This window comes from Poecilia latipinna, unplaced genomic scaffold, assembly GCF_001443285.1.
Source record: "Poecilia latipinna isolate Pla-1442-1.1 unplaced genomic scaffold, P_latipinna-1.0 Scaffold874, whole genome shotgun sequence".
Classification (NCBI taxonomy): Eukaryota; Metazoa; Chordata; class Actinopteri; order Cyprinodontiformes; family Poeciliidae; genus Poecilia; species Poecilia latipinna.
In genome coordinates, this window is record NW_015113490.1 from 425489 (window position 1) to 451273 (window position 25785).

Below are 25785 nucleotides of genomic sequence, written 5' to 3' on the forward strand. Positions count from 1 at the left end.
GCAAGCTGTAAAAAAAAAGGATTACAAAAATCTGCTGAAAAAAAAAAAAAAAAAAAAAATATATATATATATATATATATATCATTTGAAAAATTAAGAAAATCAAATATTCTTTCACAGCTGACACTTTCCATGCATTAAGGAAATGAGTTTTGGGTCAAGTTTAAGTTGTGTTATTCTGAAAATGTCTCTTGAAAGTGGCATCTTCTCCGAGTGAAGGAGTTGCATCTGGTCTTAGCCCTGTAGGAGGTTTTTCTGTGTGCTGAAGCCATTCTGCTGTTCCTCTGCGTTTTGTGAAGGTGATCCTGTGGATCAAAATAAAAGATTTATTTATATAATCGTCGACATTTCTTTGGAATCTTCCTTACATGGAAAAACATAGCACATAAAAAAAAGTACAGTTTCAAACTGAAGTATTGCGATCAGCATATCTGTAGCAAATGACATATTTTTCCTCCATCACCATATCCCTGTAAATGTATGAGCTTATCGAACTACGAATCAACCAGTCACTAACGGGATCCAAAGCAGGTTTGTGTGAATGCAGTGTTGCTCACACTGATGCTGCCTTGATAATTGCAATCCAATTAATTGTGCAGTTCAACTTCAAGGTCTGAATTTTTCATGAAGGTAGAAAAGTTTGAGGATATTCATCAAGCATGATGAAGGATTTTAAACCCTCTCAGTTCTAGTTCAACCTGACCTGCCTGTTTAACGCATAACTTTATATATATATATATATATATATATATATATATATATATATATATATATATATATATATATATGTACTGCTCAAAAAAATAAAGGGAACATTTCACTTTAATTTTGTGTGCGGCTCCAAATCCAGGCCTCCATTGGTTAATAAATTTGATTTCCATTGATGATTTTTGTGTGATTTTGTTGTCAGCACATTCAACTTTGTACAGGAAAAAGTATTCAATGAGAATATTTAATTCATTCAGATCTAGGACGTGTTATTTGAGTGTTCCCTTTATTTTTTTGAGCAGTGTATTTATGATTGGCTGCATGTTGAACACATAAATATCCATGTAAAAATCTAAACTCTGAGCCAAACTGTCCTTATGGATTCATAATTTATGCAGAATTCAAATATTCTGGGTGTGACTACAGACTCATTTTTATTGTTTCAAGATAACTTGCCTCTTGGAGAGCAGTCAATTCATTTAGATTTAACATCACACAAAGATAACCTGTTGAAACACAAAAGGCTTTCAAATGATGGCTTGATTTATGAAGGAAAAGAAAAAAAAATTAAATCTGTGAAAATGTTATTGCCTTTCTCCCCTCTCCCAACAGACACACACACACACACACATGCTTGTAAAATTTTCAATAAACTTTGATGAACCTACTTTTATGTTCAATTTTCCTTCCATCTATGCAACAAAGCCCGAAGTGCAACATGATGAAAGGTTCAAGAACTCAAAAGGCAACACATCATGCATCAATCTCAAGACCAGGTGAGAATCAAAATCATTAGCATCTATCCATCTGAGAATTGTTACTAAGCCATTCTTAAGGTTTTGGGACTTAAAAGTGAAGAAAACACGGAACAGTGATAAAACTTCCCAGAAGAAGCCAGCTTATAGAATTACACTGACAACTTAATCAGTTCTCAGTGTGATCTTGTAATTCAAGATCTAAGAATTACACGTCGTCTAAGAATTACACGGAGTCTCCCATATCCATGGGAGACTCCAAATGCAAAACCACTGCTGAAATAAAATAATAAAGAGGTCTGTCTTCCATTTTCCGAAAAACACTGAAATCCTAAGACCTTTGGGGAAGTATTCTCTGGACAGATGAGACCAAATTAGAACCATTGGGAAGGTGTGCAACTGTTTCATCTGGTGTAAAACTAGCATTACTTCAGAAAATGAGCATCATTCTGACAGTTAAACATTGTGGCAGTAGTATGGTGATCTGGGCTGCTCTGCAGATTCAAAATCTGGACAAGTTTGCTTCAATTTAGGATGATCTCTGTTTCTACCATAAATTCCTGAAGGATAATATCTGCCTATCAGTTTGTGACTTGAAGATCAAGTTTACTTGGATTATACACCAGGAGATCTGATACCAGTGACTAAAACAATAAAGTGAAAGATTTGGTGTTACCAAGCCAAAATCTTGACTTAAATTAAATTAAGAAGAGGAGGCACAGTATTAATTTGGATATTAATGCTCAAGAACCTTTAAATCTAGACAAATTCTCCAAAAACAAAAAAAAAAGGTCAGAATTCCTCCACTCAAAGCCAGCTATCTGACATGCTTCATAATTGTGTTTTTGCTTGTGCTTGGATTGCCTTTTTCCCTTAATGAACGAAATCATGATTTGAAAACTGCTTGTTGCATTTACTCAGGCTATCTTTGATAACATTTGTTTGATCTCAGTAGCAACATCTACAGCACAGTAGATGTTGCTGTAATCAAGATTAGCAAAGCAAAAAAAAATCTCCCTGACTAACTCCTTGCTTAAAACGTATCCCATGTAGAGCTTACAGAAGGAGAAAGTGGAGCTGAGCCAAACCATGTGATGGAACAGGGACTAGTATAGCTCAAGCTCTAGAACGGTATGTTGTTACTTAAGTCTTTTCATTCTCCTGTCGAGATGATTCAGAGCTTCTTTCAGTTCTCCTCACCCACACAAACTGGCCCAATTAAAATGTAACAATAACCGATTTAAGGAGCTAAAACCAGATCTACTGGCTCTCATGCAGCTTACCCCAGCCGTTGGTAGAGACGTCGCGGTTGCAGATCTCGTTGGCCAGCCTCTCAAAGTACTCAGGCAGGTCACCGTACTCGTCGCCGTATGAGATTACCTTGATGCCCTTGTCCAACATGTTGTCACGCAGCTTCTTGAACTCTCCCACGTCTTCCCGCCGCACAAGCATGAAGTGTTCCAGGTCTGACTTGTGCTTGACCGCCTCCAGGAACAAGGCCTGAAAGGTCGTGTCGTCCACCGTGCGTCCGCAGCCGAGGAACACAAAGGACTTGGTCTCGTACAGCTTCTGGATCTCACGCTGTAAAAAGAAAACCAAACACTACTAACGATTAGTGCCATCTTTAAGCAGTAGCTGGAATATTAAACTAAGGTATAAAAGAAAAGAAGAAAAAGAAAGTCCAGGACTCACCATAACCTCAGTGTTCCTCAGTACATTCTGGTAGCCAGCAGGGTGCAGCACAATGCCACACGGGTTAGTGTAAACGCCGTGAATATGCAGAACGCTTAACCTCCGTTTCTCCTGAGCCCACTCCAACACCTACAAACAAGACACGTACACTTAACAGTCCACTGCACAAAATCCTGTTCTGGCTGGGCAGAGAGTACGATCACCAAGTAGTAGCGAGGGAACATTAGTCCCAGTGGAGACAAGGCATAAATACCAGGGCTGAGACGGAAAGCATCAGGTCACTCTCAGATCTAATATCTGCATGACTAAACTCTAAGCTGAGGCCATTGCAGATGACAGGACAACTCTTTGTGAAAGACTGATTCCTGTTCAGCGCCGTGGTAAACCAAAAGTAAACACAGTAAGATCTATAGAATCTGACATCAGCGGCTTGAACTTTAACTTTCTTCCTCCTGTCAGAAACAGAAACGGCTTATCTTTGTTTCCCCTAAAGCTGCCAACACGGAACTTTGTATACTTGCAATGTCATGAATGGGAAGTTAGTCACCACTGTGTAAAATTTCAACATTATGCTTTAGAAGAAACATATTTTTTTCCTAGCATATTACCGTGCGTGCAATACAAAATACAAAACTAAACTTGTATTCCCCATTTTTAAGCTACTGTATGAGACTTATGTAATAAACTAGAAATCACTGCTGGACATGCATGAGTGACCTTTGCACTTCTTTAAGGGAGAAAAAAAAGCTGACATAATGCGTTGTTACAGGACAGACCAATTAGTGCCCCAGTCGAAGCAGAGTTTACCTTCTTTTCATCGGTCAGGTCTAAAGACTCCAGCTTGGTGCCCTGGTGGGCTGCGTAGATCTCCAGCAGGTTGTCGAAGTTGGTGGTAAGCACCAACGCGCCGCTCTCCATCAACTGCAGCACAGATCGCAAGAGGTGTTTCCCTGCGTGCTCCATCTTGCACTCCAAGTTGTCAAACACTTCGTACAGACAGTCTTTGAAGAACGTGGATCGAACATTTCCCGTCCTCTAGGAAACATAATGGCACAAGGCAACCGCAGCCCTTCTTTAAAATGTCTTTGTACACAGCACACTCCCCCTTGGTGCATTTCTCAAAACAGAACTGAAGTCCTCAAAGCTGCTTGTTCAATCCTCAAATCATTGTGTCACTTGTGCTTTCTACACTTTCCCATTAGATTTTATTTCTAAATTTTTGATGAACAAAGCTGACCTGAAAGGACGTCACCAACAGGTGCTGATGAAACTGAAAAAAATAAAAATAAAAAACAAAGCCACCAGAAATTGCAGAATTGTCTCTAAAGTAATGTCTTCCCTGAAATAAAAAGTTTATAGAAAACTTTGACTACATTATTAATAATAGAAAATCTTTGATCAAACTCTACTTTATGGTACACGTAAGGGCAATTTAGAGATCATTTAATCTAACTGTCATACTTTTGGACTGCAGGAAGAAGCCAGAGTACCCTCAGGCAGTAGTCGTGCCATAGCACAAACAAATTAACTTAGGATTCCCTCCCCAAAAAGGCAAAAAAAGATTAATTTAGCTTTACAATCTTACCAGGGGTGCCACTTAACGCAGATGGTGACGTTTAAGTAATTAGAGGAGTCTGAAATCAGGATTTAAACACTGAGTGGAGAAAAAATACTGTTCTCCTCGAGCAGAAAATACCTTATATAACCAAGTTAAGTATATGACATATTTTCATATGACCAGACATCAGAACAAGACGGAGAAGGACTACTTAGAAATAAAGAGACAAAGATATGGACAGTGTTACTTGAACATTTATCATCAAGTATTTACTGGAGCTGAAATGCTGGACTGGTTTGAACATAAAGATAATTATTCATTGAGTCACTAGAGAATCAAAGTACATTAAAAAAATGCCTCTAGGCCATTAAACAAAGTTGACCAAATGTGAAGCCAAATTTTTAAATTTTTAACTCGAAACAAGACCAGACCATGTACGAATCAAAGTACATTTAAAAAAAATGCCTCTAGGCCATTAAACAAAGTTGACCAAATGTGAAGCCAAATTTTTAACTCGAAACAAAATGCCTTTTGATCAGAATGACTTATGATTCAACGTGACCAGACCATGTACGAATCAAGTCTCTTAGAATAAAAATGTGTATCTGAGGACTGAGGTGACCTGAAGGAGGATTATTCACTCTAAGTACTGCTAAACAGAGTAGCAAGAAAAAAAAAAAAAGAAAAAAGAAAATCTTCCGTTCTAAGAAAAAGGGGTTAATTCGTTCTAGCTTTTGAATTGGACAAATCAGGATTTCAACACATTTTTTCAAACTCAATATTTTCAGAGATCTCAATCCTTTTCAGAAAAGAAATCACCCCCCCCCCAAAAAAAAACAAACAAACAAACAAAACAAAAACAAACAAAAAAACAAAGAGTGAGAAAGATGCTGGTAGCTAAGAATAGCAAAGGCTAGCGCAGTGACCAAGGTGATCTGAGATTGGAAGGAAATGCTCCACCGACTTCCACAGATTACAGCTCTAATGGGCTAAACAGCAGGAGTCCCTTCCAGAGGAAGAAGCTCATTATCCGCAGCTAGTGTCCGCAGCACCCATCCTGATCGCTCTGTCCTTGGACTGACTCACAACTTATGCAACAACCAACAAATGGACAAATAAACAACCCTTCTTCTCCTTCTTCTTATTCAAAATATCCATCTGAAACTGATAAAATGATCTTTCATTCACAAGGAAGTCTCACTAACTGCTTTCAACAAATAAATGTTTTATTATTTAAATAATTACTATAAGCATAACAGTTGATAACTAATCTATAAACAATAACAGATGAATGAACAATTTATTTTTTGCTTGGAACAGCACATATTAAGAGCCTTCCTGTTGCTACACTCATTACTTCTACAGAGTGCAGAAACTTGGCCGGTACACAAATCCATGAAAGTGGGTTAAACCTCTAACTGGCTATAAGGCAGGTGTCTCACACCCAGACACATATTAGCATTCCAAGTACAAGTGATTAACGACGAGTGCAGTTTATGGAAATGGTAAAACACAGTCATAAAAATGAGGTTTCATTTAGTAGGTCACCTGTGTCTGAACGTAACACTTTGGGAGGACAAGTCACACGCAGAAGAGTAAAAGTATCTCTATAAAACAAGAGAAAAAACATTAACGCAGGTTTTGTGAATGGAGTGACTAAAAGTTCACATGCTCTACTATGACCCACTGCAGTCACAGGTGGAGCTTTAAGTCTGAATGGAAAATCTGGGCTACAGGAGAGGAGGAAATGGGGTGGCGGTTCTGGTTCACATTATTCCCGGTTTGTTTGTTTGTTTTGTTTTTTTTTTGTTTTGTTTTTCTTTCTTCCCTCCGGCCGGCTGCGCTGGACCCCGCTGTGTCTGTGACCTAGGGGAGTGGGCTGGTGTCTGCACGACTGTGGATCGAAATAAACACAACGGATAAAGCCATAAAGGCGCTGTTTGTTCTCTTTGTCCCGACAGGCTGGGTGCTGAAACAAAGCGTGTTTTTATCAATGTCAAAGGTGCGATGAGACATGACTAACACAGGAGGCAAACGGTATTAAGACTCCCATCTGCCAGCCCCGCTCCAGAACAGACCGGTTTGGTTGTATGTAAATACTGCAGATTTTTTTTCCCCCCCACCTAAAACTTTTTACAGATCCATTAATACCATCAAAAGCTCATGAGAGGCAAAATCAGTTAAAGTACACGACTTTATGAGAAACCTTCCAAAAACTAGTGGTGGTCTCAAAATGATTGTGACTTCCTATAAACGTACAAATGGTCACTGTTAGGATGTGTAATAGTCATTTGTAGCAGTAGTTTGCCGGGATTTTCATGGGAATTAGCTGAAATTAGTTTTTAACAGAAGAAGCCTAACAATCAAGTCTTGCATCATGACTGAGAAAGTATGAATAATGTCTGGATGTGAATCTGTGGAAGTAAAAACATAACATCCCTGGTTCCAGGAAAGGTCACAGGCAGTGCTGGCAGTCCAACATGTGTTTGTGCGTGTGCAAAGGAGAACTTTAGGAAAGGGAAGAAAGGAAAAAAAAAAAGGAAAAAAAAAACAGACTCAGATGGTCTTACCGGGGAAAGTTTCTGAATGAGGTCATGGGCCACATGCACCAAATTCTTATCTTCCTGCATGTGCTTCTGGAAACGCCGGCTCTCCTCCTCCTCCAGCAGATCAAAATCATTGGCTGCATCGAGGAGGGCCTGTATAAGCCCCTTCCAAGAGCGAAGAGCAGGAACCTGCGGAGCCACTGCAGAGCTCACCCCCGTACCAATCACCAGAACAAGCTCGGGGGCTCGTTTGGTCTTCAGGCTGGGCAGCAGTTTCCTTTGGGGCAGGCAGAAATCGAGTGATGTTGGATCCAAATACGGCGCTTCCCTAATCCCTCTGACAGCATGACGGTTCAACAAAGCCTTTTCAAACATGCTAGCATGCAGTTGGAAACTAATATCTACCTTCTACCTTCATTTAACACTTCCAATGATTTGAATTAGTTCTGCAAAGAAATCCTGAATATGTAATAGCAATGGCATGCAGGTGCACCTGAGCTTACCTGGGCTTTTTAGCGTTTGACTCTGCATCCTGAGAATCAGCTGCAGGACGCTTCTCAGTTTTCACTGCTACAACAGAGGCCATTCAGCTCCTGCAAAAAAACATGACCAAACACTTAATATCTCTATAGAAGCTGGTCTGACCAATCTACACAATGGCTGGTTTGAACCAGCCATTGTGTAGATTGCCAACATTATTAGTTTCTCTAAACAAGAAGCTGAGTGACTCTGAAATGATGTCATAGGTCAAACTCAGGACATTAATTTCAGACTTATTACAAATACATGTGGGTGTTCCATAAAGTTAATTTGTTGCCTCAAATAGATTACCTTATATGTAAATAAAGCATAGACCATTCTGAGCTCAGTTTTTCAATTCAGCGCTAATGGAAGGAAGATGCACATCAAAGTTGAAGCTCTAATTAGGATTGTATCAAAGACAAACTCTGCACCTCTTTTCTATTTTCAAAAGTCATTTTGAAAGCAGTTTTTCAGAATTTTTTGTGCATCTTAGTAGTAGTGAAGGTCACAGGACAATGACGTCACTATTAACCGTGGTTTTCTCATCCAATTTTGTCTTTTCCACGCTAGTGGAAACTAGACATCCCTACATGGGCATCACCTCAGTCATGATGTGTTCACATGCAAATCGATTCTGGCAAAATTACGTCTTAATTTTATGCCACAAAGGAAACAATGGAGTAACAATCTCCGTTCCAAAGGAATTTTGAAAATAGTGATTCAGAGACTACAAACTGAATCAGGGAAAGGCAGTTCTTGTATTTTTGCCATGAGATAAGTCTGAACTTAAGCTTTGTAGTATAACTTACTGTTGCTTTGTGTGATATTTAAGTTGAATGCCACCCCTACTCTCTTGGCTGGATTTCCCTTGGAAGAGAGGTCTGAGATCCCCAGGGGAAAAACTGTATTACCCCTTGGTTGTCACACCAACTAAGGGGTCTGTGAGGACACCACTGTCCTCTTGAAAGTGAAGGAGTTTCAAATCCAGAACATTAATGAATGAATGTTTTGTTTGTTGGCTGCCATTAGAAAATCACTGTGCTGAGGGTTAAAATGCCCATAGAGTTTGAGGGGTGAGTTTGACTTTGTACCATGAAATAATTAAATACACATTTAATTTTTATATGTATAAGTTTGCATTTTAATGATTTAAAGTAATATTTTGTCTACTAAATAAAGTATTTCAATTATTTACATTACCTATGAAAATATTAAATGATGTGTTTATTTTATTTTGTCCCTTTCAGCTCTCCATACTGCAATAAGATAAATATCTTATTGGTTTGCAAAACATTAATTCCTGAAACATAAAACAAAAACAATTACTGCATCCCAAACAGCACTTTGCACTATTATTAATGCAAAGTGATATTGCAATGATTACTGTGATGTATTGTGAAGTCCTAACACAATACATAAACTCTTATCAGATAAAATTATCAGTATCATTTCTCATCAAAGATCCCAATAAATACTTCATCCTGTCTTACCCAACACTGTCCATGCTATACAACCAGGAAATATTTTATTCATTTCCTTCCGGAAAAACACTTCACCTAATGGTAGAGACTATAGGCTTTTTATCAATAACATTGTGGCCACTACATTTTTTAACTTTATAACAAAATATTTTGGTTCAAATCATTTTAAATCTATATTCTCTTTTAGTTCAGAAATACAGTTTAATTACCGTAGTCTTCCTAGTAGATGCCCAATGGTAAATTATGTTTGTGACTGGACACAAATAAACTTTAATGTCCGATTGAAGAAAACAAAAAGAAAAGAAAATGTAAACGTCACTTACCTTGCTCCAGGTAACTCCAGTGTTTACTTCAGCTTAGTTTTAGGTGTCTTTCGATTTTAAGTCAGATAAAGTCAGTCAAGATTGAACTTGATCCACTTTAATTAGTTCAGAAATCAATAAGCCTTCGTGGCGTTTTTCTTCCTTCCTTTTTTTTTATTAAGTCTTGATGTTAATCTGATAAATGCCCGCTTTAAGCTGTAAATTGGGAAATAAAAACTCACCACTGACAGCCCAGGGACAATAGCCTCGCTGTTTTCTCAGAGTAAGTTTAATGGGGTTTTTTCATCAAAGTCCAAAAAAAAGAGAAAAAAACATCCAGGGTTGTTAAACGCATTAAACTCCCTCGACACCGCTGCCTCCGGTCATTGTGACAGTAGATCTAGCACCTCAAATATGTTTCCAATAAAAATAGTTTTAGTTAATGTTTTCTCCCCATGAGTCATGTGTCATAAACGCTCTCGACCTCTGCTGCTGTCTGAGCCACTCGCAGCTCTTCTATCTATATTGACGGTTTTCGGACTGTTAAAAGTGACCGCCCGCCGACCGTAATGTGCGCCGGGTTTTATGACGCCTTCACGTGCTATAGTAAAACTGTGTTGCGCTGCCGTAATAGAACGTCACCGTAAAATACATAATATTTAATGTTTTGTAAGCTTGGTCAAGTAAAATATTTCAATTAACTTGACCTCGTTTCAAAATTCTATTACATTTTCAGCGATGGACCAGATGTTTCCCCAACAATATTTGTTTTATTTTTTTTTTACGTATCTTAAACTGGATAGTTTTTTTTTTTTTTTTTACTGTATAGCAAAAAAAGAAAAAAAAAACTTTCCAACTACCAAAGTAAGAAATTAAATGTTTACAAAGCGCATTTCAACATAGCACGATGACTAACCACATATGACTGAGACGCAAACACGCATTACTTACACAATTTAGGATGTGCAGCTGATAAACACGAGTATGACACAATACTTTTTACCTTTTATTGCGCTCATTTCGAAAACATATAGTTTATGAAAAAATATTTTACGTTTCTTCAGAAAACGGTTAGCTAAAAAGTAAACTTATAGTGATTATTTGAAAAGAAGTGGAGAAGAAATACATTCGCCACAAAACTTATTTCTCAATTGGCCTCTTTCACCATAGAAAATCCATACAGTCTCCTTTTAGGAATTTACACGTCAGCATATCCAATTCTGGCAAATCCCACGGCTAGGTCGCCATCTGCTGTTTGAAAAATAAACTACATTCAGAAGGTTGATGGTTTTCAAAGACTCCTTTTTAAAAGAAAAAATATATATATATCTGAGACTACCTTTAATATTTTTTAGTTACACTTCTTAACTCGAATTTAGCAAAAGTGAATGCATAAAAATGCACTTGTCTTTTCATACCAAGTAATATTTCATTAAACTCTGAGACAGACAGCAGGTTTGTCCACATCAAAGATAAAGTAAAATACAAATTTCAAAAAAATGTTTCTACTGCCTATTTGTTTTGTTTTTCATAATACTGCATACAGCAGAGAAATGACTTGAAGGTTTGACCTTGATGTCAAAAAATATTTTTTGTAATCACATTTAAAAGGAAAACAATTTTTTAAAAGTCAGTATTAAACATCTTTAATTTCTATTGAATCATCAGAATCATTTCCAATGTATACACAGCAATGCATATTAAGATACAATCAAACATTAAAAGGCAAACCGTCTGTCAGGCGACAACATTCACAGAAACATTTGTAGCTCAGGTAATTCTTTCTTCAAAGCATTTGTGGAGGCTGGAGGTTACAGCTCCAACATATCCTGAATCCCCCGTTATTTTTCCTATTTTTCCTAAATAGAGCAACATATCTGATTATTAACAATTTCCCTTTCCAAATGGCAAGACTTGCTTTCTGCAACCTTGAAGGTAGCACGATGAACAGCATCGTGCTACATGAACACGATGAACAGCAGATGCATAAATTTCAAACTTTCAAAGTCTGGAGAAGGTTGTTGATATTATCACTGAGGTAAACAAGAATGACCGTTATTGCAACAAATGGGTCAACTTGTCAAAAATATGGTCCTAACGTCTAAGTAGAATCATCAAGGATATATTAAATGCAATTCAAAATTAAATCGTAAGCTGAAATCCCTTCTGAAATTGACAAAAAAAAAAAAAGACATTGGAAGTGAAAGTTAAAAATAAAAGAATATGAGTGCTTTTAATGCAGAGATGCTCTACACAGAGATGGATCCTTCTCTGAAATTGGTCTTCCCTATCAAAACATTGAGAAGAGTAGCCTTGCCCTCCTTTGCATCCCTTTGAGCCAGTTTTATGATGTCACTTAGCTGGTTCTCGTCTTCTCGTCTGACAAGGTAGCCCTTACCGCCATAACCATCTGCCACTGTATGATAATCTGGAAAAAAATGAAAGATGACTTTTTCGCATTGAAAAAGTGTTGTTGCTTAGCAATATACAACTACATAAACAATGTTCTTTGGATTATGGGAAGCGACACTGTGGACGTTACAACACACATCGGCGGTCAAATACGTACCTGTAAAAGCAAGGCCACAAGCCACATTGCTACCGAGGATGGGAACCTGCTCTCTGGAGATCTGACTCCAACACGCATCGTTTCCAACCACAGATATAACTGGTGTCTGAAGAGCAAAGCGATCAAGTAAAATAATCACAGCACAGCTCAGTTTCGAGTAAGCTCCACCTAAACTATCATCTTAGCATTATCTGTACCTTTGTCAGAGGAAAAAATTAAAGACAGCATCAAGACAAGTAATTAAAAGCAACCGGGTGGAGCTCACTTAAAAGCAACCGGGTGGAGCTCACCAATGTGTTCAGTGTTCACACACCCAACATTTCTCAAGACAAACACCCCAAAGGTAAAAACAGAGAACATTACAAAGTTTACATCTGACAAAACAACACATGCAAAAGGTTAAAATATCCACATGGCGAGCTCAACCCTTCTCTGCTCTGACCAGTAGTGTTGTAATGCAATAGATAGTATATATATATGAATTTACCAAAAACCTGCACAAAAACTAGAGCTCATAAATCGGGCACAGAGCCCTGATCTGTGCATCTCTAAACCAACGAGGATGGCGAGAAATCCTAACAGTGTGAGCAAACACACTGTGATAAATCAGAACAAAGTGTGACCTTTTTTCTTGAATCAGATGAATATCTGAGTCTCTTACATGTTTAAGTCAAAGATTCACGTGTTTACCTTGTGCCGGGTAAATGTGTCATACTCTGCAACACTGTAGCCCAGGGAGCCGTCTCCATAGATTATCCACACCTGCAAAGCATGCAAAAAAATGGCTTTTTTTTGTGCATAAGGAATGAAATGTGAGAGTTAATGAAATAAATAAATGTAAACATTATACCTCAGACTCAGGACGGCACAGTTTTGCTCCCAAAGCAAAACCTCCTCCAACTCCCAGAGTTCCAAAGGCTCCTACAGGAAAATTAACCAACTGGATTAAGACACTTCAAAGGAAAGAGAACACAACACATTGGTGCTAGTGATTCTGTAGCACAGCTATGGCACTGATTAAATTAACTACAAGAGTTTATTACTATGATTCTGCTGGTTTCATCATCTTGTTGCTTGTATATTACCTGGATCTAACCAACGCAGGGGTCCTCTTGGTCTCATTATATAGGCAGCACTTCCCACAAAATCTCCCCCATCTGCTACAATGATGCTGTCGTCAGCCATCAGCTCATCCACACAGTGGAGGACTTTTAAAGGATTTAGGTGGTGTTCTGTCTTCTCATTAGCTTTAGCCCTGAAAACAATTTGAGGAGTGATTTTGTAATGAACAGTGCATTATTTATATCTTCTGCACTAACTGTGCAGGACCCCCTCTCCCTCCCAATGCCCACCTGTTTGCATCTTCTTTGGTAGAATCTCCAGCTTTGAGGCTCTGAGGCCATTCCTCAGGACAGCGATGGCCCTTCAGCCCCTTAGACAGACGCACAATAAATGAGCCAGCGTCACCTAAAAGAAAGAAAAAATACAGCATGCATAACATCAGACCCGACTTCAAAAGGCGTCATTTGTTTTAAGAATCCACAGTTGGGAGGATAAATAACCATAATTAAATTCACAATAGATGGCTCTCACATTTTTAACTTCAAGATTTTCAGATTAAAATTTCTTTATGTTTTTACAAAATTCTGGACATTTGGGCTTTATTATCTGTGTATCTGTTACAGAAATAATAAAGCCACCCCAATGCCAGCTTCAACAGTGTGATGATGAGCTACTTCACTTGTATTTGTGGACTTTTAATTATGATATTTAAAAAACTAATAATTCTTGATTGTTTACATAATAGAACAAGACATACAAACCATATTTTCATATTTATCCCAACCTGGAAAATTATAAAAGCCAATTCTATCATTTTCCAGACTTTTATTATTGCACAAGAAACCTGACAATTTCATAAATAATCCAATTTATGGGCAAACAATAAGGTGGTACTTTAATTATGATAAAGACAGCATTTTACAAATGTACCCTGAATTGCTATAGTTGGTTTCCAGAACATGTCGGAGTTTTTCAGCAGCTGTGACTTGTTCCTGTTGACAGCGATTATCTTGCTCCTTCTGTTCAGAACTCTGCCATAGCTCAGACGGAAGTCACACACAGTGCCTACAAAATAAACAAGGACAAATATTCACAATCTTTCATGATTTTGTCTAGCAAAGCAGTTTTGCCTCAACATCTAAAAATAAAATAAAACTCTTAAAAATGTAAAAAACTAAAAAAATCCCCCTTTTCCTTTTCTGAAACAGCTCAGCCAGATTGGAAGGAGATCACATGTAAACAGAAATTTTCAACTCTTTCCATAGATTTTGGGTTTGGAATAAAATTTACACATAAATGGACAAAGTTATTAAGGTAATGCATGGGGTTTTATTTAGGTGAATAAGTTTGCAAGGCACTGTCATCCATCCCATCTCAATCAGCTTTACTTTTCTGAGTGAGTGGTAACCATCATTACTAAATTAACTTCACGGTAAAAATTAACCTGCAAGGAGAACCAGGTCGGCCTCCTTGAGAGCATCCCGTCTGTTCTGTCGGATGTGGATAGGGCTGTCTTTTCCCAGCATGCCCCGGGACATGCCCCCGAGAAAGCAGGGGATACCTAGATCCTCCAAAGCCTTCCTGTAAAAAAAAAAAAAAAAAAAACATATTTGCACCCTTTCATACATCTCTGCGGCGCACAAAATGACATTGTTAGACTTTAATTAGTGAAAGACAAACACATGTTCCTTTACCTGATGTCTTCTGCTGGCGTAGGGGGGAGTGTAGCTTGGCTCCCAAGGAGAATGACGGGTTTCTTGGCTCGACTCACTAGCTCTATGCACCCTTGTACCTGAAAAGAAGCAAAATATTCAATTGAGTCTGTTCCCTTTGTGTCCCATAACATGATGCTATCGGATCATGTATTTACTGAAAACGACCAGATCCTAAAAGCTGAGATTACCTGATCATCTGTGGCTTGAGGGATGTGAACAGGAAGTGGGGAAACATCTCTGGTCTCCCAGGCTCCAGCAAAAAGGTTCATGAGGTGATTATTGAGGTACCTTACAAGTAAGCAATCTATTAACTGGATAATCATAAATACATTATGTCGTCTAGATTCAGCAAGTGCTTATTTTTTCACATCATATGACCCAATTTTATTTCTCTATAAAAATTTTTTTAAAAAAATCTGCATTTTCTCATACCATGAGACAAATTTTCCCATCAGCCCTTTGGGAGGATTTTTAACAGCAAACTCTTTGGACACCAGGTGGTATGGGTACAGAGTATCAATGGGGAACTCGATGAAAACAGGACCAGGAGTTCCTGACTGAGCAATGGCCAGAGCCTTCCTGAGTGTTGGCACGATCTCCCTGACGGTCCGGATGGAGGCACAGAACTTACAAAGAGGCTTGAAGAGAGACATCTGGTCAATGTCCTGCAGTGCCCCTCTGCCCTGTGACACAAACGGGCAAAAACAGCTCATTTCGACAACTAGAAGGAGCACCATCGGAGACTAGCACCACCTACTAAAGTTTAGTTGTGGTATTTTATTAGATTGGCACATTTATATCGTATTTATACCGTCTTTCAGTTAGATTTTTCTTTGGATTTTAGCACATAACAAAAAGGACCAGGTTTTTAAATCAGCTTGAAATATTATTTAAACCCAAGAGTTATTTTGCCATTTACAAAACACAGATGAAGACAAATCAAATAAGTCGTGCAATGAGCTTATTTCTGTCTCTGGAAGGAAAGTGGTAGATGCTGGTAATTAAATTGTTATGTTTACTGATAATCTATAAAAGTGAATGATTGCATTGTTCGATCATACAATTATTTTTTTCTAACGAGGTGGTACAAGGCTCCAGGCAACTGAATCATTATGTTCAAATAGTTTTAGCACTTTAGAAAAACCAGTGAACTATATACTAAATTCTGAAAAGAAGGTGACACTGATGTACCTGCAGTAAAGTACTAGCAGCTCCTCCCAAAAGCAGCAATGGAGATTCCGCCATTTGAGCATTCTTCACTGCTGTCACTGTGTTAGTCAGGCCCGGGCCAGCAGTCACTGCGGCTACACCAACAGTACCTTGGCAACACAGCAGAAAGAGATGTGCATTAATATTTATGTCTAGCAATATATTTTCATTTAAACCAGATATTGACATTCCCGTGAGCTGCACCTGTGTTTGACAAGTCATAATGTTGACCAGTAAGGCACACCCTAAAAAGGCTGCAGAAGACTCAGTTCCTTTCTTCCCCACAGCTACTAACAACATGGTACGTGCTAACAGACGCTGAGGTCAAATATTAACTCGCGCTCTTCTTGTGTGGCTGAGCTGTGTGTACCTGAGAGCCTCGCCACAGCATCAGCAGCAAAGACAGCAGTGGCTTCGTGCCTGGTGTCAACGATGCGGATGCCAACCTTCTCGCAGGCCACCAGGATGGGAGAGATGTGCCCACCAACGAGAGTGAAAAGGAACTTGATTCCATGCGCACGGAGGACTTCGGCAACACTCTCCCCTCCATGCCGGGGGCTCTTTGTTTCAGTCTGAATTCAATTAAAAAAACACAAAAAAACGGTAAAAAGGTCGGTAACACTTTATTTGAGGGGGTGTGCATAAGACTGACATGACACTGTCATAAACATGACATAACACCTTTATGTTATGTCATTCTTTATAATGAATGAAGAAGTCTTTATGAATATTTATGACAGTTGTCATGAAGTGTCATTCGGTAAATAATGACACTTTTAATGCAAAGTTGCTCTATAAGTTGCATTGAAAGTCCACTAAAAGTGCCAACTTTGCATGATTTTGTAAATAATCACAACTTAATGCAAAGTTGGCACTTTTAATGGACTTTCAATGCAACTTTTAGAGCAACTTTACATTAAAAGTGTCATTATTTACCGAATGACACTTCATGACAACTGTCATAAACATTCATAAAGACTTCTTCATGTTCATGACAGACGTTATCAAATAAAATTAGACATCTTACCATCCTTTCTCATTAGTAAAAACAGTAATTTTTTCTGCAAATTAAAATATGAAAAGAATGCACTTGAATCCAGCTTCCTTTACTCTGATACCCCTAAATAAAATTAAATGAAATCAGTTGACTACAGAATTTTAATTCAAAATCAGGTATTCCCAGATGACCACAGGATTTTTTAGAAAATATTCTCTAGTGATAGAATCTGTCAACATGGTAACTCTACTGCCTGCCCCAAAAACACTCACCCCAAAGATTTAACATTTAAGCATTTTTTCACTGATTTAATCAGAACAACAACAAAAAAAAGATGTGAAATAAAAACAAAAACAAACCAACACATTGTATAGGCTGCTGTTCCAGTGACATGTGGCCATTCCCAAGGTCACCTGTCACATTATCTCCCTTTGACAACAGCACTTATTGTTCAGGCCTGCAGCTGTGATGTGCCCCTTTACTTTGTGCAATCCCACTAACAACCACTGTGTTTGAATAGCCTTTATGAGACAACCGCAGGGCTGATCAAAGTTTACACGAATGCAGCCCAGGCTTTTCTTTGACATTTAACAGCTTAGACGGAGCAGGGGGACTAAAAATATTGCAGAATATTTTCACAAACATGGCATTGGAGAGCTGCTTTGAATTATAAAGAAAGAAAGAAAGAAAGAAAGAAAGAAAGAAAGAAAGAAAGAAAGAATGTCTTGGATTTGATGATTTCCAATCACCTACCTTGTGAAACAACTGGTAGATTACACCAAGATTGTAGGCAGCAAACAAAACACCAGTCAGCACAACGCAAGCAGAATATCCGAGAATACTGGAAATGCATCCGAACAACTCCATGTCGGCAGGAGGAACCAAAACCCCGTTTGTCAAAAAAAAAACTGAGCCACTACTACTACTCCACTTCAGCAGCTCACTTTTTATGCTAGGCTATGATATTGCAAAGATGAGTCTGTAGCTGTTATAGACTCATTTCATACGTAATATTTGGGAAGTACATTCAAAGCATAACTGTCTCGTCTTAGGTTAGCAGATAAATGCTTTAAAGAACATATTGTCGACTCCTAAACAAGTTCAACCAGAACAACGCTCCTTCACCTGCAGAAATGTCAGTGCTCATATTCAGGTCAAGCCAACCGAAAGAATAACACATCGTTCCGAAAATGTATTTCAAAATAAAATTCCATCTAGAAACTACAGATCTTAGCAGCGTGAACCGGATGACTATATGTCATATTTTGTTCAGTTTGATCGTAAACTTTAGAAAAATTACGTTTTACTATGATGATATCCGTACTTTTGTTTTATTATAAATAGCATGACAAAGACAGCAACTTTACTGTGAAAGTTAATATTCGTTTTCCGTTTACTCGCACAGCTTCCTGTGAGTCTGTCGTTAGAGAGTGGGCGGGGCAATTTCTACACATCCAAGGAACAGACGATTTCCCTGCTCCCTGAAAAGCTTCGCACTTTTCACATCCATCTCTAATGAGAGTAAAGTTCGTGCTAAAATACAATCTCCTAGCCAGACTATTTGGTAAGAATCAATCAAATTCACTTTAGACGTAACCTTTCACCGAACACGACTTCTTATCAGGTCTTTTATTCATTTGTTTTGAATTACTATTTTGTAGAGTCAAAATTTAGCCTCGCAAAACGTCACATTAGGAAACAAACTAATCGGTTTGTTGTGTATCTATATTTTATTAGCTACAGCAAAATATTTGAGTCATATATGAAAACACTGCAAGGGATTTAGGAAGATTTAGCTAAACGTGGAAGTAGCTTGTGTAAAAGACTGGCATGGCTTTGTTAAACATCTGAAACCTTCTGGAGAAAAGCTTTCATAAAAGCCATATGAAACCATTACATGGACTGGAAATGATCATCAGAGTAGTGGACACTTTATTATTAAGTTATTGTCAGTGTACATTTGTTTAAAAAATACTCCATCCAACATTCTTTATAATAATGCAAAGCATTGCAGGTTATGGAACTAAATTAATCAATAGCAAAAACATTAAGCTCTGAATAAATTATGTTAAACTGCTACAACAGGCAACTACAAACAACCCTAACTATGTAAACTGGTTTATATAATTCATATTCAATTTCAGCAACAATAAATAATTCCTTAGTGGGTGTGTACAATGTTTACAGCAGACTGCAAAAGGGAAGTTTGTAAACATCAATAGTTTTCCCATATTCAGGATTTTCAGAAAACATAATTTTTCCATCCGCTTTTTCTTCTTCAAAAATAATGATCTGAAAGAAAGCAGATATAATTTGACCCCGATTACACACAGAAACACACAGAGAGAAAGACAGAAAGAAAGAAAACTGTGGTAGAGAGCAAAAGTCAAATTCCTTTTCTTCTTCTGAAGATAACAATAGATAAATTGAGCAATACTTTCAAGTTGAACATTGTACCTGGTTGTCTCCACTTCTGAGCCAAGGTCCTGGGAGATAGAGGAAATGCTGGGGACCAATGAACCAGTAACGTCCAAGGTTCTGGCCATTGACAAACACCACTCCTTTCCCCCAGTTCTGTGGATACATGCACGGCACATATATCAACACAGGCTCTTTTTTTTTCCAAAGAAATTCCAAATGCAAGCAACAAATACGTCTTGGAATCCCAGCTCTTTTGGAACAGAAATTAAAAATTGTTTGATTCTGGCTTGATTTGTTCATTGAACAAATGTAATCATAAAGAGTACATTTGCTTATTCAATTATTCAATTATATTACCACACAAATGAATAAATTATCATATTCACAGGAAGCTTGATGAAGGTGTCCTTTGGAGGACCGTCCAAAACGAGCTTGGCCTGGAAAAATCCTGGGACTGGCCCTGACTTAAGGTTGGTTTTCCACTGACCAGAACTTGACAACCTAAACAGAAACACAAGAGGGATGCAGTGCATTCGGATTGCGATTAAAAGTGAATTGATTCCGATTGACGCAGATGCTTAATCCAGCACATAACAGACTAATATAATCAAGGTCAGACATTTTATATAAAGTGATGTCATGAACAGATTCAGGTAAATTGGCATACCTTTTTATGAAGCTTGGCTTTAGATCAAAACAGAAGGTGGTGAATCCTCTTAGTGGTGCATGATTAAGCACAATGTCTCCCACAATACCTGTAATCATGTTGACAAGACAAACACATGTCATTCAGAGTAGGGTGAACACTAAAAAGACACGCAGATAAATAAGTGTGTGAATTAGAAAAAATGCTGTGGATGCTCTGGGACACTAGATGAAAAGGTCAGATTTCTTTTAAGTTCTTGTGCTATGCTTTATGTAAAATACCAGAAAAACAACTATTAACTTGTAAAACTGGAAACCTCGCTGTGACAATGATTCTAAAATGGCTAAAACATGGTTTTGAGTATGCAATAATAGAAAGGTAATAAGCATAATGTGCAGTAAATGAAAGTGATCCATAAATACCTTTGCGCTGGTTATCAAGAGCTTTACCATAATTCACTCTTCCACAGTTTTCAACAAGTACAGCCAAGGTCCTCTCTCTCTGTGAGGCACACACACATCAGTGTAATTTCTGGCAAGGATTATTAATGAATAATACAGTTAAGAAGGTTATTTGACAGTGAAGTGAGCTGTATGAGAAACCAGAAAGTTTAAAAGGTTTGTTTGAAAAAAATACAGAATTAAAAATAAATAAATAAAATTTATGTTAGTTGATGAAGCTTAGAATAGAATCAAGCAGACCACAATGTTTAGAACTTCTCCCTATAAAGTTTTTGTTTAACTAGTCTATAACAAGTAATTCCATGTTCACATGAAACGTGATAAATAATACCTTGGCATCAGGCAAGATGACTTCATGAGTCTTGTAGTCCAAGCAACCTACATATTCCCGATCCAAGAACACCTGGAGAACATCAAGGTGCATCCAAGATGCAACTCATACGATATCAATTTGCATTACGTCAAAACATTATGTTGGTCTTTTGGTCACTGTTCTCACCAGTGCTCTGTCTCTGATGTTGTTCCCAGAGTTTAATGCTCCTCCACTGCTGATGGTGGTTTCATACAGTGTATAACCATATGACTGACCATTGTTGTTGTTGACTGGGAGATTCTCCATGTTTATTGGCCTCTCTGACCTGCATGGCTAGATGGGTAAATAGTCAAACATAACAGATGTGGGAATTTAAAAGGCAGTGTGTGTTACGATTGGTACAAGACATAGATTACACCTTCACAAATTTGGTTTTGTTTCATCCACAGGGGGAAATTTATTGTGATTCTATGTGATAGACCAACACGAAGAAGTGTGTGAACTGAAAGGAATATGGTTTTGAAAATGTCTTACAACTATAAAATGAAAACTATTGGATGATACTTTTTATCGCCTTCTGCCACAATTACAGCTGGAAAGTCTTTTAGGGTATGTCTGCCTACTTTGAACATGTAGAGACAAAGTTTTCTTCCTGTTCATCTTTGCAGCTCAAGATTGGTTCAACAGCATTTATGAACAGCAATTTTCAAGTTTTATCAAAAAAAGAAAATCTGTCAGATATAGCCTGTGGTTTGACTGGGCCATTCTAACACATAATTTGGCTTTGATCCAAAATACTGTTTGTGACTTTCTCTGAACAGAGACTTTCTTCTTGCAGCTACTCTGTAAAGTCCAGACTGAGCTCCCTACAGTCACAATTGCTGTCTTGTCTGCTTCTAATACAAATGCTCTCCTTGCCTAACGTTTGGTTCAGATGGATGCAGTGGTTCGTATGATTGCAGTTGTTGCTCAGTACCTGTATTCTTTTTGGGTGATCTTCAATGAATTTCAAGGATGTAATATTGTTTTAGAATCTAACCTCACTTTTAACTTTTCCAGAACTTTGTCCTGTTTCTCACTGTTTGTTCACAAATATTCCATAACTAATAGTTAGCTGTATTACTAGCTGCCTTAATAAATGAAGTATCTGAATCAGGTAATTGGGCATTTTTTTGTTTATTGTTCCAACTGTCATACCAGACAGGTGCTTACCTTATCTATGAACTGTACGGCGTCCCACAGAGAAAGGAACAGCTGCGTGCACACTGGCTCATAAGCTTTCCTCTCCTGAGGAGAAGGCACTTCAGGAAGAGGCTCCGCTAGAACGCAAGCAGGCAAAACATTTAGTCGAAGCTAATCATGCCTCCTTCAGCTTTCGTGGATAACGAGAACAAGAAATCGATTGCAATTTGTTTATTTCGTATGATATTTCGTATGAGATGTTGAAGAGCTTACAGTAGTACCGGCTGAATAAATCCCTCAGAATTTCATATTTGAGAGTGCAATCTCCAGCTTCAGATAGCGGAGCGTCATAATCTGCCAAGAAACAGATTACAAACCAAGTATGAAATGTTTGTTGCTTATTGTTGTGAAATGTATTAGATTTTGGCGCTCTAATGTCACCTGCCTACCATAACTTGTGACCTGGGGTTTGTAGGTGCCAAAGTCCATTGCTCCATTCATGAAGCCAAAGTTGGTGCCACCATGAAACATGTACAGATTAATGGAAACGCCTCTCTCCAGAATTTCTGACACCACGCCAAGCATGTCTGTTAAGGGCAGCACATGCAGTATTCATTGTGTTCTTGACAAGTTCAGATAAGAAATGTAGTCATGCAAAAAGGAAGACTAATTGTTAGGTGAAGTGTACACTCTGAGCATGTTCAAAAACATGAGTGGAAACGAGAACGGCTCAGAAAAAGACGGACGAGTACCTTCTGCATGGAACACATGATGATGCTCTCCCCAGACATCAAACCACCCAGACCAATATTCCATCACCATTAGAGGTTTCTGGGGCTAGAAGGAAAACACGTGTGTAAAAAATAACGTTAGTTATCCCAACAAACGTTGACCAACCTGTACAATGGAAATGTTTGTTCATTCACAACATGCACACACAAATGTTGGCACTCATGGCAACGATGTTTAAAAACGCCCTGGTATAGGCTAAATACATATTGTATTCCTAGAACCTTAGATCAACTTTTAAAAGTATATAGTTAAAATGTATACATTATACTAATTTAGAATATATCAACAACTGTGCCACCAGTGACAATGTGAAAAATATGTTTCTTAACTTTTAATTCATTTTCATGTGAGATTGTTCTACTAGAATAAGAGTGAAACTTAATGAAAGGCTGCAAGCAAATTTGTCCAAGATGGTGTGATGTATGCAAGAGCAATATTAAATCACCCATCACCACTACTTACCTGCATGCATGCCAAGTGCTGGATGGCTCCAAATGACAACCTCTGAAGATTTATTGTTTTTAGAACTGAAACGATCAAATTCACAAACTTTTCAGACGACATTAAGACAAAAATGTATAACCAAAACGATTCCTGAGATACACTTTATGTTTTGTCATAAGTCATGTAGTTACCTCCCTCCATCCTTCTGTATCTCAAACCTTCCCAGTTGTCAGATGTTAGCAGGAGCTCATTGACCCCTTTGGACTGGAGACACTATATGAAAGAAGGTAGAGAATGTGCATTTAACAAATGGAATAAAAGAAGGGTGCTAACAACAAAGCCTGTAATTAACTCACATTCTTTAAAAAAGGCATATACTCATCGTCCTTTGCATATGATCCATACTCGTTCTCTAATTGGAGAGCAATGATTGGTCCTCCATTCTCAAACTAAGAGACACATTACGTATTAGTAAAAAAATAGGCTATTCTTTACCATAAAACGTATTAAAAAGTGCAGTTACCATCAGAGGCTGGACAACTGAGACAAGTTTGTCAAAGTACAAGTTGACAGCATTTGCAAATCCAGGGTAAGTTGTTCTCAACTGAATGTCTTTATCTTGTAGCAACCAGCTGGGAAATCACCCCCCCCCCCCCACCAAAAAAAAACAAAAAAAAAAAACAGTGTTAATTAGACATTGATATAGCAAACAGAACAGAAATGTGACATCACCTTGGCAAGCCACCCAAGTCCCATTCAGCACAGATGTAAGGTCCTGGACGTAGGATCACCCAGAAACCTGTCTCTGCTGCTAAACTGATATAAGCCCTGAAAGAGACACAGAAATGTTCTATTCAAAACTAATAACTCAGAAAGCCTTTTGCTGTATTCCAGAAAAAAAACAACAACAACATGATTATGCAGAGCCCTTCCTGAGATCTAGCTGATCTTGAAAGTTAAATGTCCCTCTTTCAGGCTCATGCAGGTTCCATGGCACATATCTGAAAAACAGACCAAAAGAAATGGCTTCGCTGATGTTAAATGAGAACACAATCCGGCAAGGTAAAAATAATCTGATATGTCCAACATTGCTGATCAGAAGCTGAAATACCTTTTTTTTTCCAGGGTCAAATGGCTATATACCAAATATAATGACGTCTGAAAACCAGAGTTTGTGCACATTGTGTTTTTTCTGATCCACTCAGGTTTAATGTTGTGGAAATAGTTACATCCCACTTTGCTCTGTCTAACTATAAAACATTCTTCCACTGGCTTTGGCTTTTTCATGTGGGCATCTGCAAATTTCAGTAATCTCTGAAGGTGTTGATTAGGAGCAGATGCTACTTACTCATTTTACTTTGATGACTGTTGATAGTCAAACTCAATAAATTAGAATATGTGTTCTGATGAGGTTCCTTTGCCAGATTAAAAGTACCTTTTAAAATGATTAACCTTTAAGCAGTTGTCAAACATTTTCATTTAGCCTAAATTTCTGCATTTAAAAAAAAATTGTTTTTTTGCTCTGATGTAATAAGCTAATCTTATATATCATGTTTTCATTTGCTGTAAGCTGAAAATCATCAAAATAAACAATAACTTGTGTGTAATTACATACAAGCAGTAAATGTACTGTTAGTCCTAATTTACTGAATATGTCACTATATAAACAGCTGATCAGCACTACATAATTTTAGTGTATGACAAAAAAAAAAGAGCATTCAGACATTTCATCCATTTGCATCTTTACAGATATACACACGTTGTCAGAGTATTGAGACCACAGGCCTTCATCTTCAGTAGTCGATCCTTCCAGTACGGTCTGGGAACGCGGAAGTAATGGATGGAGCCGCCCAGGATGCGGAAGGGCTCCCCCCTCAGAGTGAACTGAGAGGAGTCGGCCCTCAGCCCCTCACAACTGTTCATTGACCTCACGTAAATATGAGATCTAATGGAGCAAAATCAGAAATAGCAGGACTCATAAGCTAAGACCAAACTTAGCACTGTACACAAGCATTTCAGAAGGTTTAACATAAAATCACTGGAACAGTCTGACTTTTGAAGAGAGATATTGTTGTTAGATAGTCTTACCAAGCCTTAGCTTTAGTATCCAAAATGTTGAAATCTTAGAGAAAATCCAGATTGCATCCAAACCACTGTGAGCCTGATCAGAGAGCATCTGAGGGTCAAATGGTGCTGGGAGGCCTCGAACACAACACTGTGGATAAGGCTAACTATTGTTGTAGGGGAACAAAAGTGTCATAATGCTCTCCCTCTTTTTCTCTCTCTCCCTCTCTCTTTTTTCTTTTTCTCTGTCAGAAGGGTAAAGCATTGTTCAAGTGTGACGTAGATGCAGCTTACAGATAAAATCATATATATATATATATATATATATATATATATATATATATAT

General features: G+C 38.0%; 3 protein-coding genes across 3 annotated transcripts; all 3 read right to left on the minus strand.

The window, feature by feature from the left end:
• Nucleotides 1–146: 146 nt before the first annotated feature.
• fam118b (family with sequence similarity 118 member B) lies at nucleotides 147–10214 on the minus strand. Its single transcript, XM_015048328.1, has 7 exons — nucleotides 9586–10214; nucleotides 7763–7852; nucleotides 7284–7536; nucleotides 3963–4190; nucleotides 3156–3284; nucleotides 2747–3044; nucleotides 147–305 (listed from the first exon to the last, which is right to left on the minus strand). Exons 2-7 carry the CDS (start codon nucleotides 7843–7845, stop codon nucleotides 235–237), a joined length of 1062 nt encoding a protein of 353 aa, XP_014903814.1. The 5' UTR covers nucleotides 7846–7852; nucleotides 9586–10214; the 3' UTR covers nucleotides 147–234.
• A 969-nt stretch (nucleotides 10215–11183) lies between these two features.
• ilvbl (ilvB (bacterial acetolactate synthase)-like) lies at nucleotides 11184–18288 on the minus strand. The gene is made up of 14 exons (XM_015048313.1): nucleotides 17870–18288; nucleotides 16490–16691; nucleotides 16102–16229; nucleotides 15343–15593; nucleotides 15099–15198; nucleotides 14890–14987; nucleotides 14640–14776; nucleotides 14126–14260; nucleotides 13486–13600; nucleotides 13219–13388; nucleotides 12984–13054; nucleotides 12824–12895; nucleotides 12134–12239; nucleotides 11184–11992 (listed from the first exon to the last, which is right to left on the minus strand). Exons 1-14 carry the CDS (start codon nucleotides 17981–17983, stop codon nucleotides 11814–11816), a joined length of 1878 nt encoding a protein of 625 aa, XP_014903799.1. The 5' UTR covers nucleotides 17984–18288; the 3' UTR covers nucleotides 11184–11813.
• Nucleotides 18289–19025: 737 nt separating this feature from the next.
• On the minus strand, nucleotides 19026–25665 carry LOC106957098 (beta-galactosidase-1-like protein 2). Its single transcript, XM_015048314.1, has 19 exons — nucleotides 25464–25665; nucleotides 25135–25320; nucleotides 24308–24376; nucleotides 24108–24203; nucleotides 23899–24007; nucleotides 23732–23824; nucleotides 23567–23648; nucleotides 23394–23458; nucleotides 22892–22976; nucleotides 22589–22726; nucleotides 22413–22493; nucleotides 22170–22276; nucleotides 21144–21290; nucleotides 20976–21047; nucleotides 20606–20684; nucleotides 20205–20292; nucleotides 19924–20038; nucleotides 19574–19690; nucleotides 19026–19408 (listed from the first exon to the last, which is right to left on the minus strand). The coding sequence occupies exons 2-19, from the start codon at nucleotides 25296–25298 to the stop codon at nucleotides 19298–19300; spliced, it is 1818 nt and encodes a 605-aa protein (XP_014903800.1). The 5' UTR covers nucleotides 25299–25320; nucleotides 25464–25665; the 3' UTR covers nucleotides 19026–19297.
• Between the last annotated feature and the right edge of the window lie 120 nt (nucleotides 25666–25785).

Bases quoted from the DNA above. Each gene is read 5' to 3' on its own strand.
- fam118b (XM_015048328.1), bottom strand. From the start codon at position 7,845: ATGGCCTCTGTTGTAGCAGTGAAAACTGAGAAGCGTCCTGCAGCTGAT. The intron at 7,537-7,762 runs GTAAGCTCAGGT...CCTGCCCCAAAG, and splicing joins TCAAACGCTAAAAAGCCCAG to GAAACTGCTGCCCAGCCTGA. The intron at 3,285-3,962 runs GTAAACTCTGCT...TCTTGTTTGTAG, and splicing joins ACCTGACCGATGAAAAGAAG to GTGTTGGAGTGGGCTCAGGA.
- ilvbl (XM_015048313.1), bottom strand. From the start codon at position 17,983: ATGGAGTTGTTCGGATGCATTTCCAGTATTCTCGGATATTCTGCTTGC. The intron at 16,230-16,489 runs GTACACACAGCT...TGTGTTGCCAAG, and splicing joins TGCTGTGGCGAGGCTCTCAG to GTACTGTTGGTGTAGCCGCA. The intron at 11,993-12,133 runs GTACGTATTTGA...ATTTTTTTCCAG, and splicing joins TTGTGGCCTTGCTTTTACAG to ATTATCATACAGTGGCAGAT.
- LOC106957098 (XM_015048314.1), bottom strand. From the start codon at position 25,298: ATGAACAGTTGTGAGGGGCTGAGGGCCGACTCCTCTCAGTTCACTCTG. The intron at 22,494-22,588 runs GTAGGCAGGTGA...GTTTCTTGGCAG, and splicing joins ACCCCAGGTCACAAGTTATG to ATTATGACGCTCCGCTATCT. The intron at 20,685-20,975 runs GTATTATTTATC...TGTGCCTCACAG, and splicing joins TCATCTTGCCTGATGCCAAG to AGAGAGAGGACCTTGGCTGT.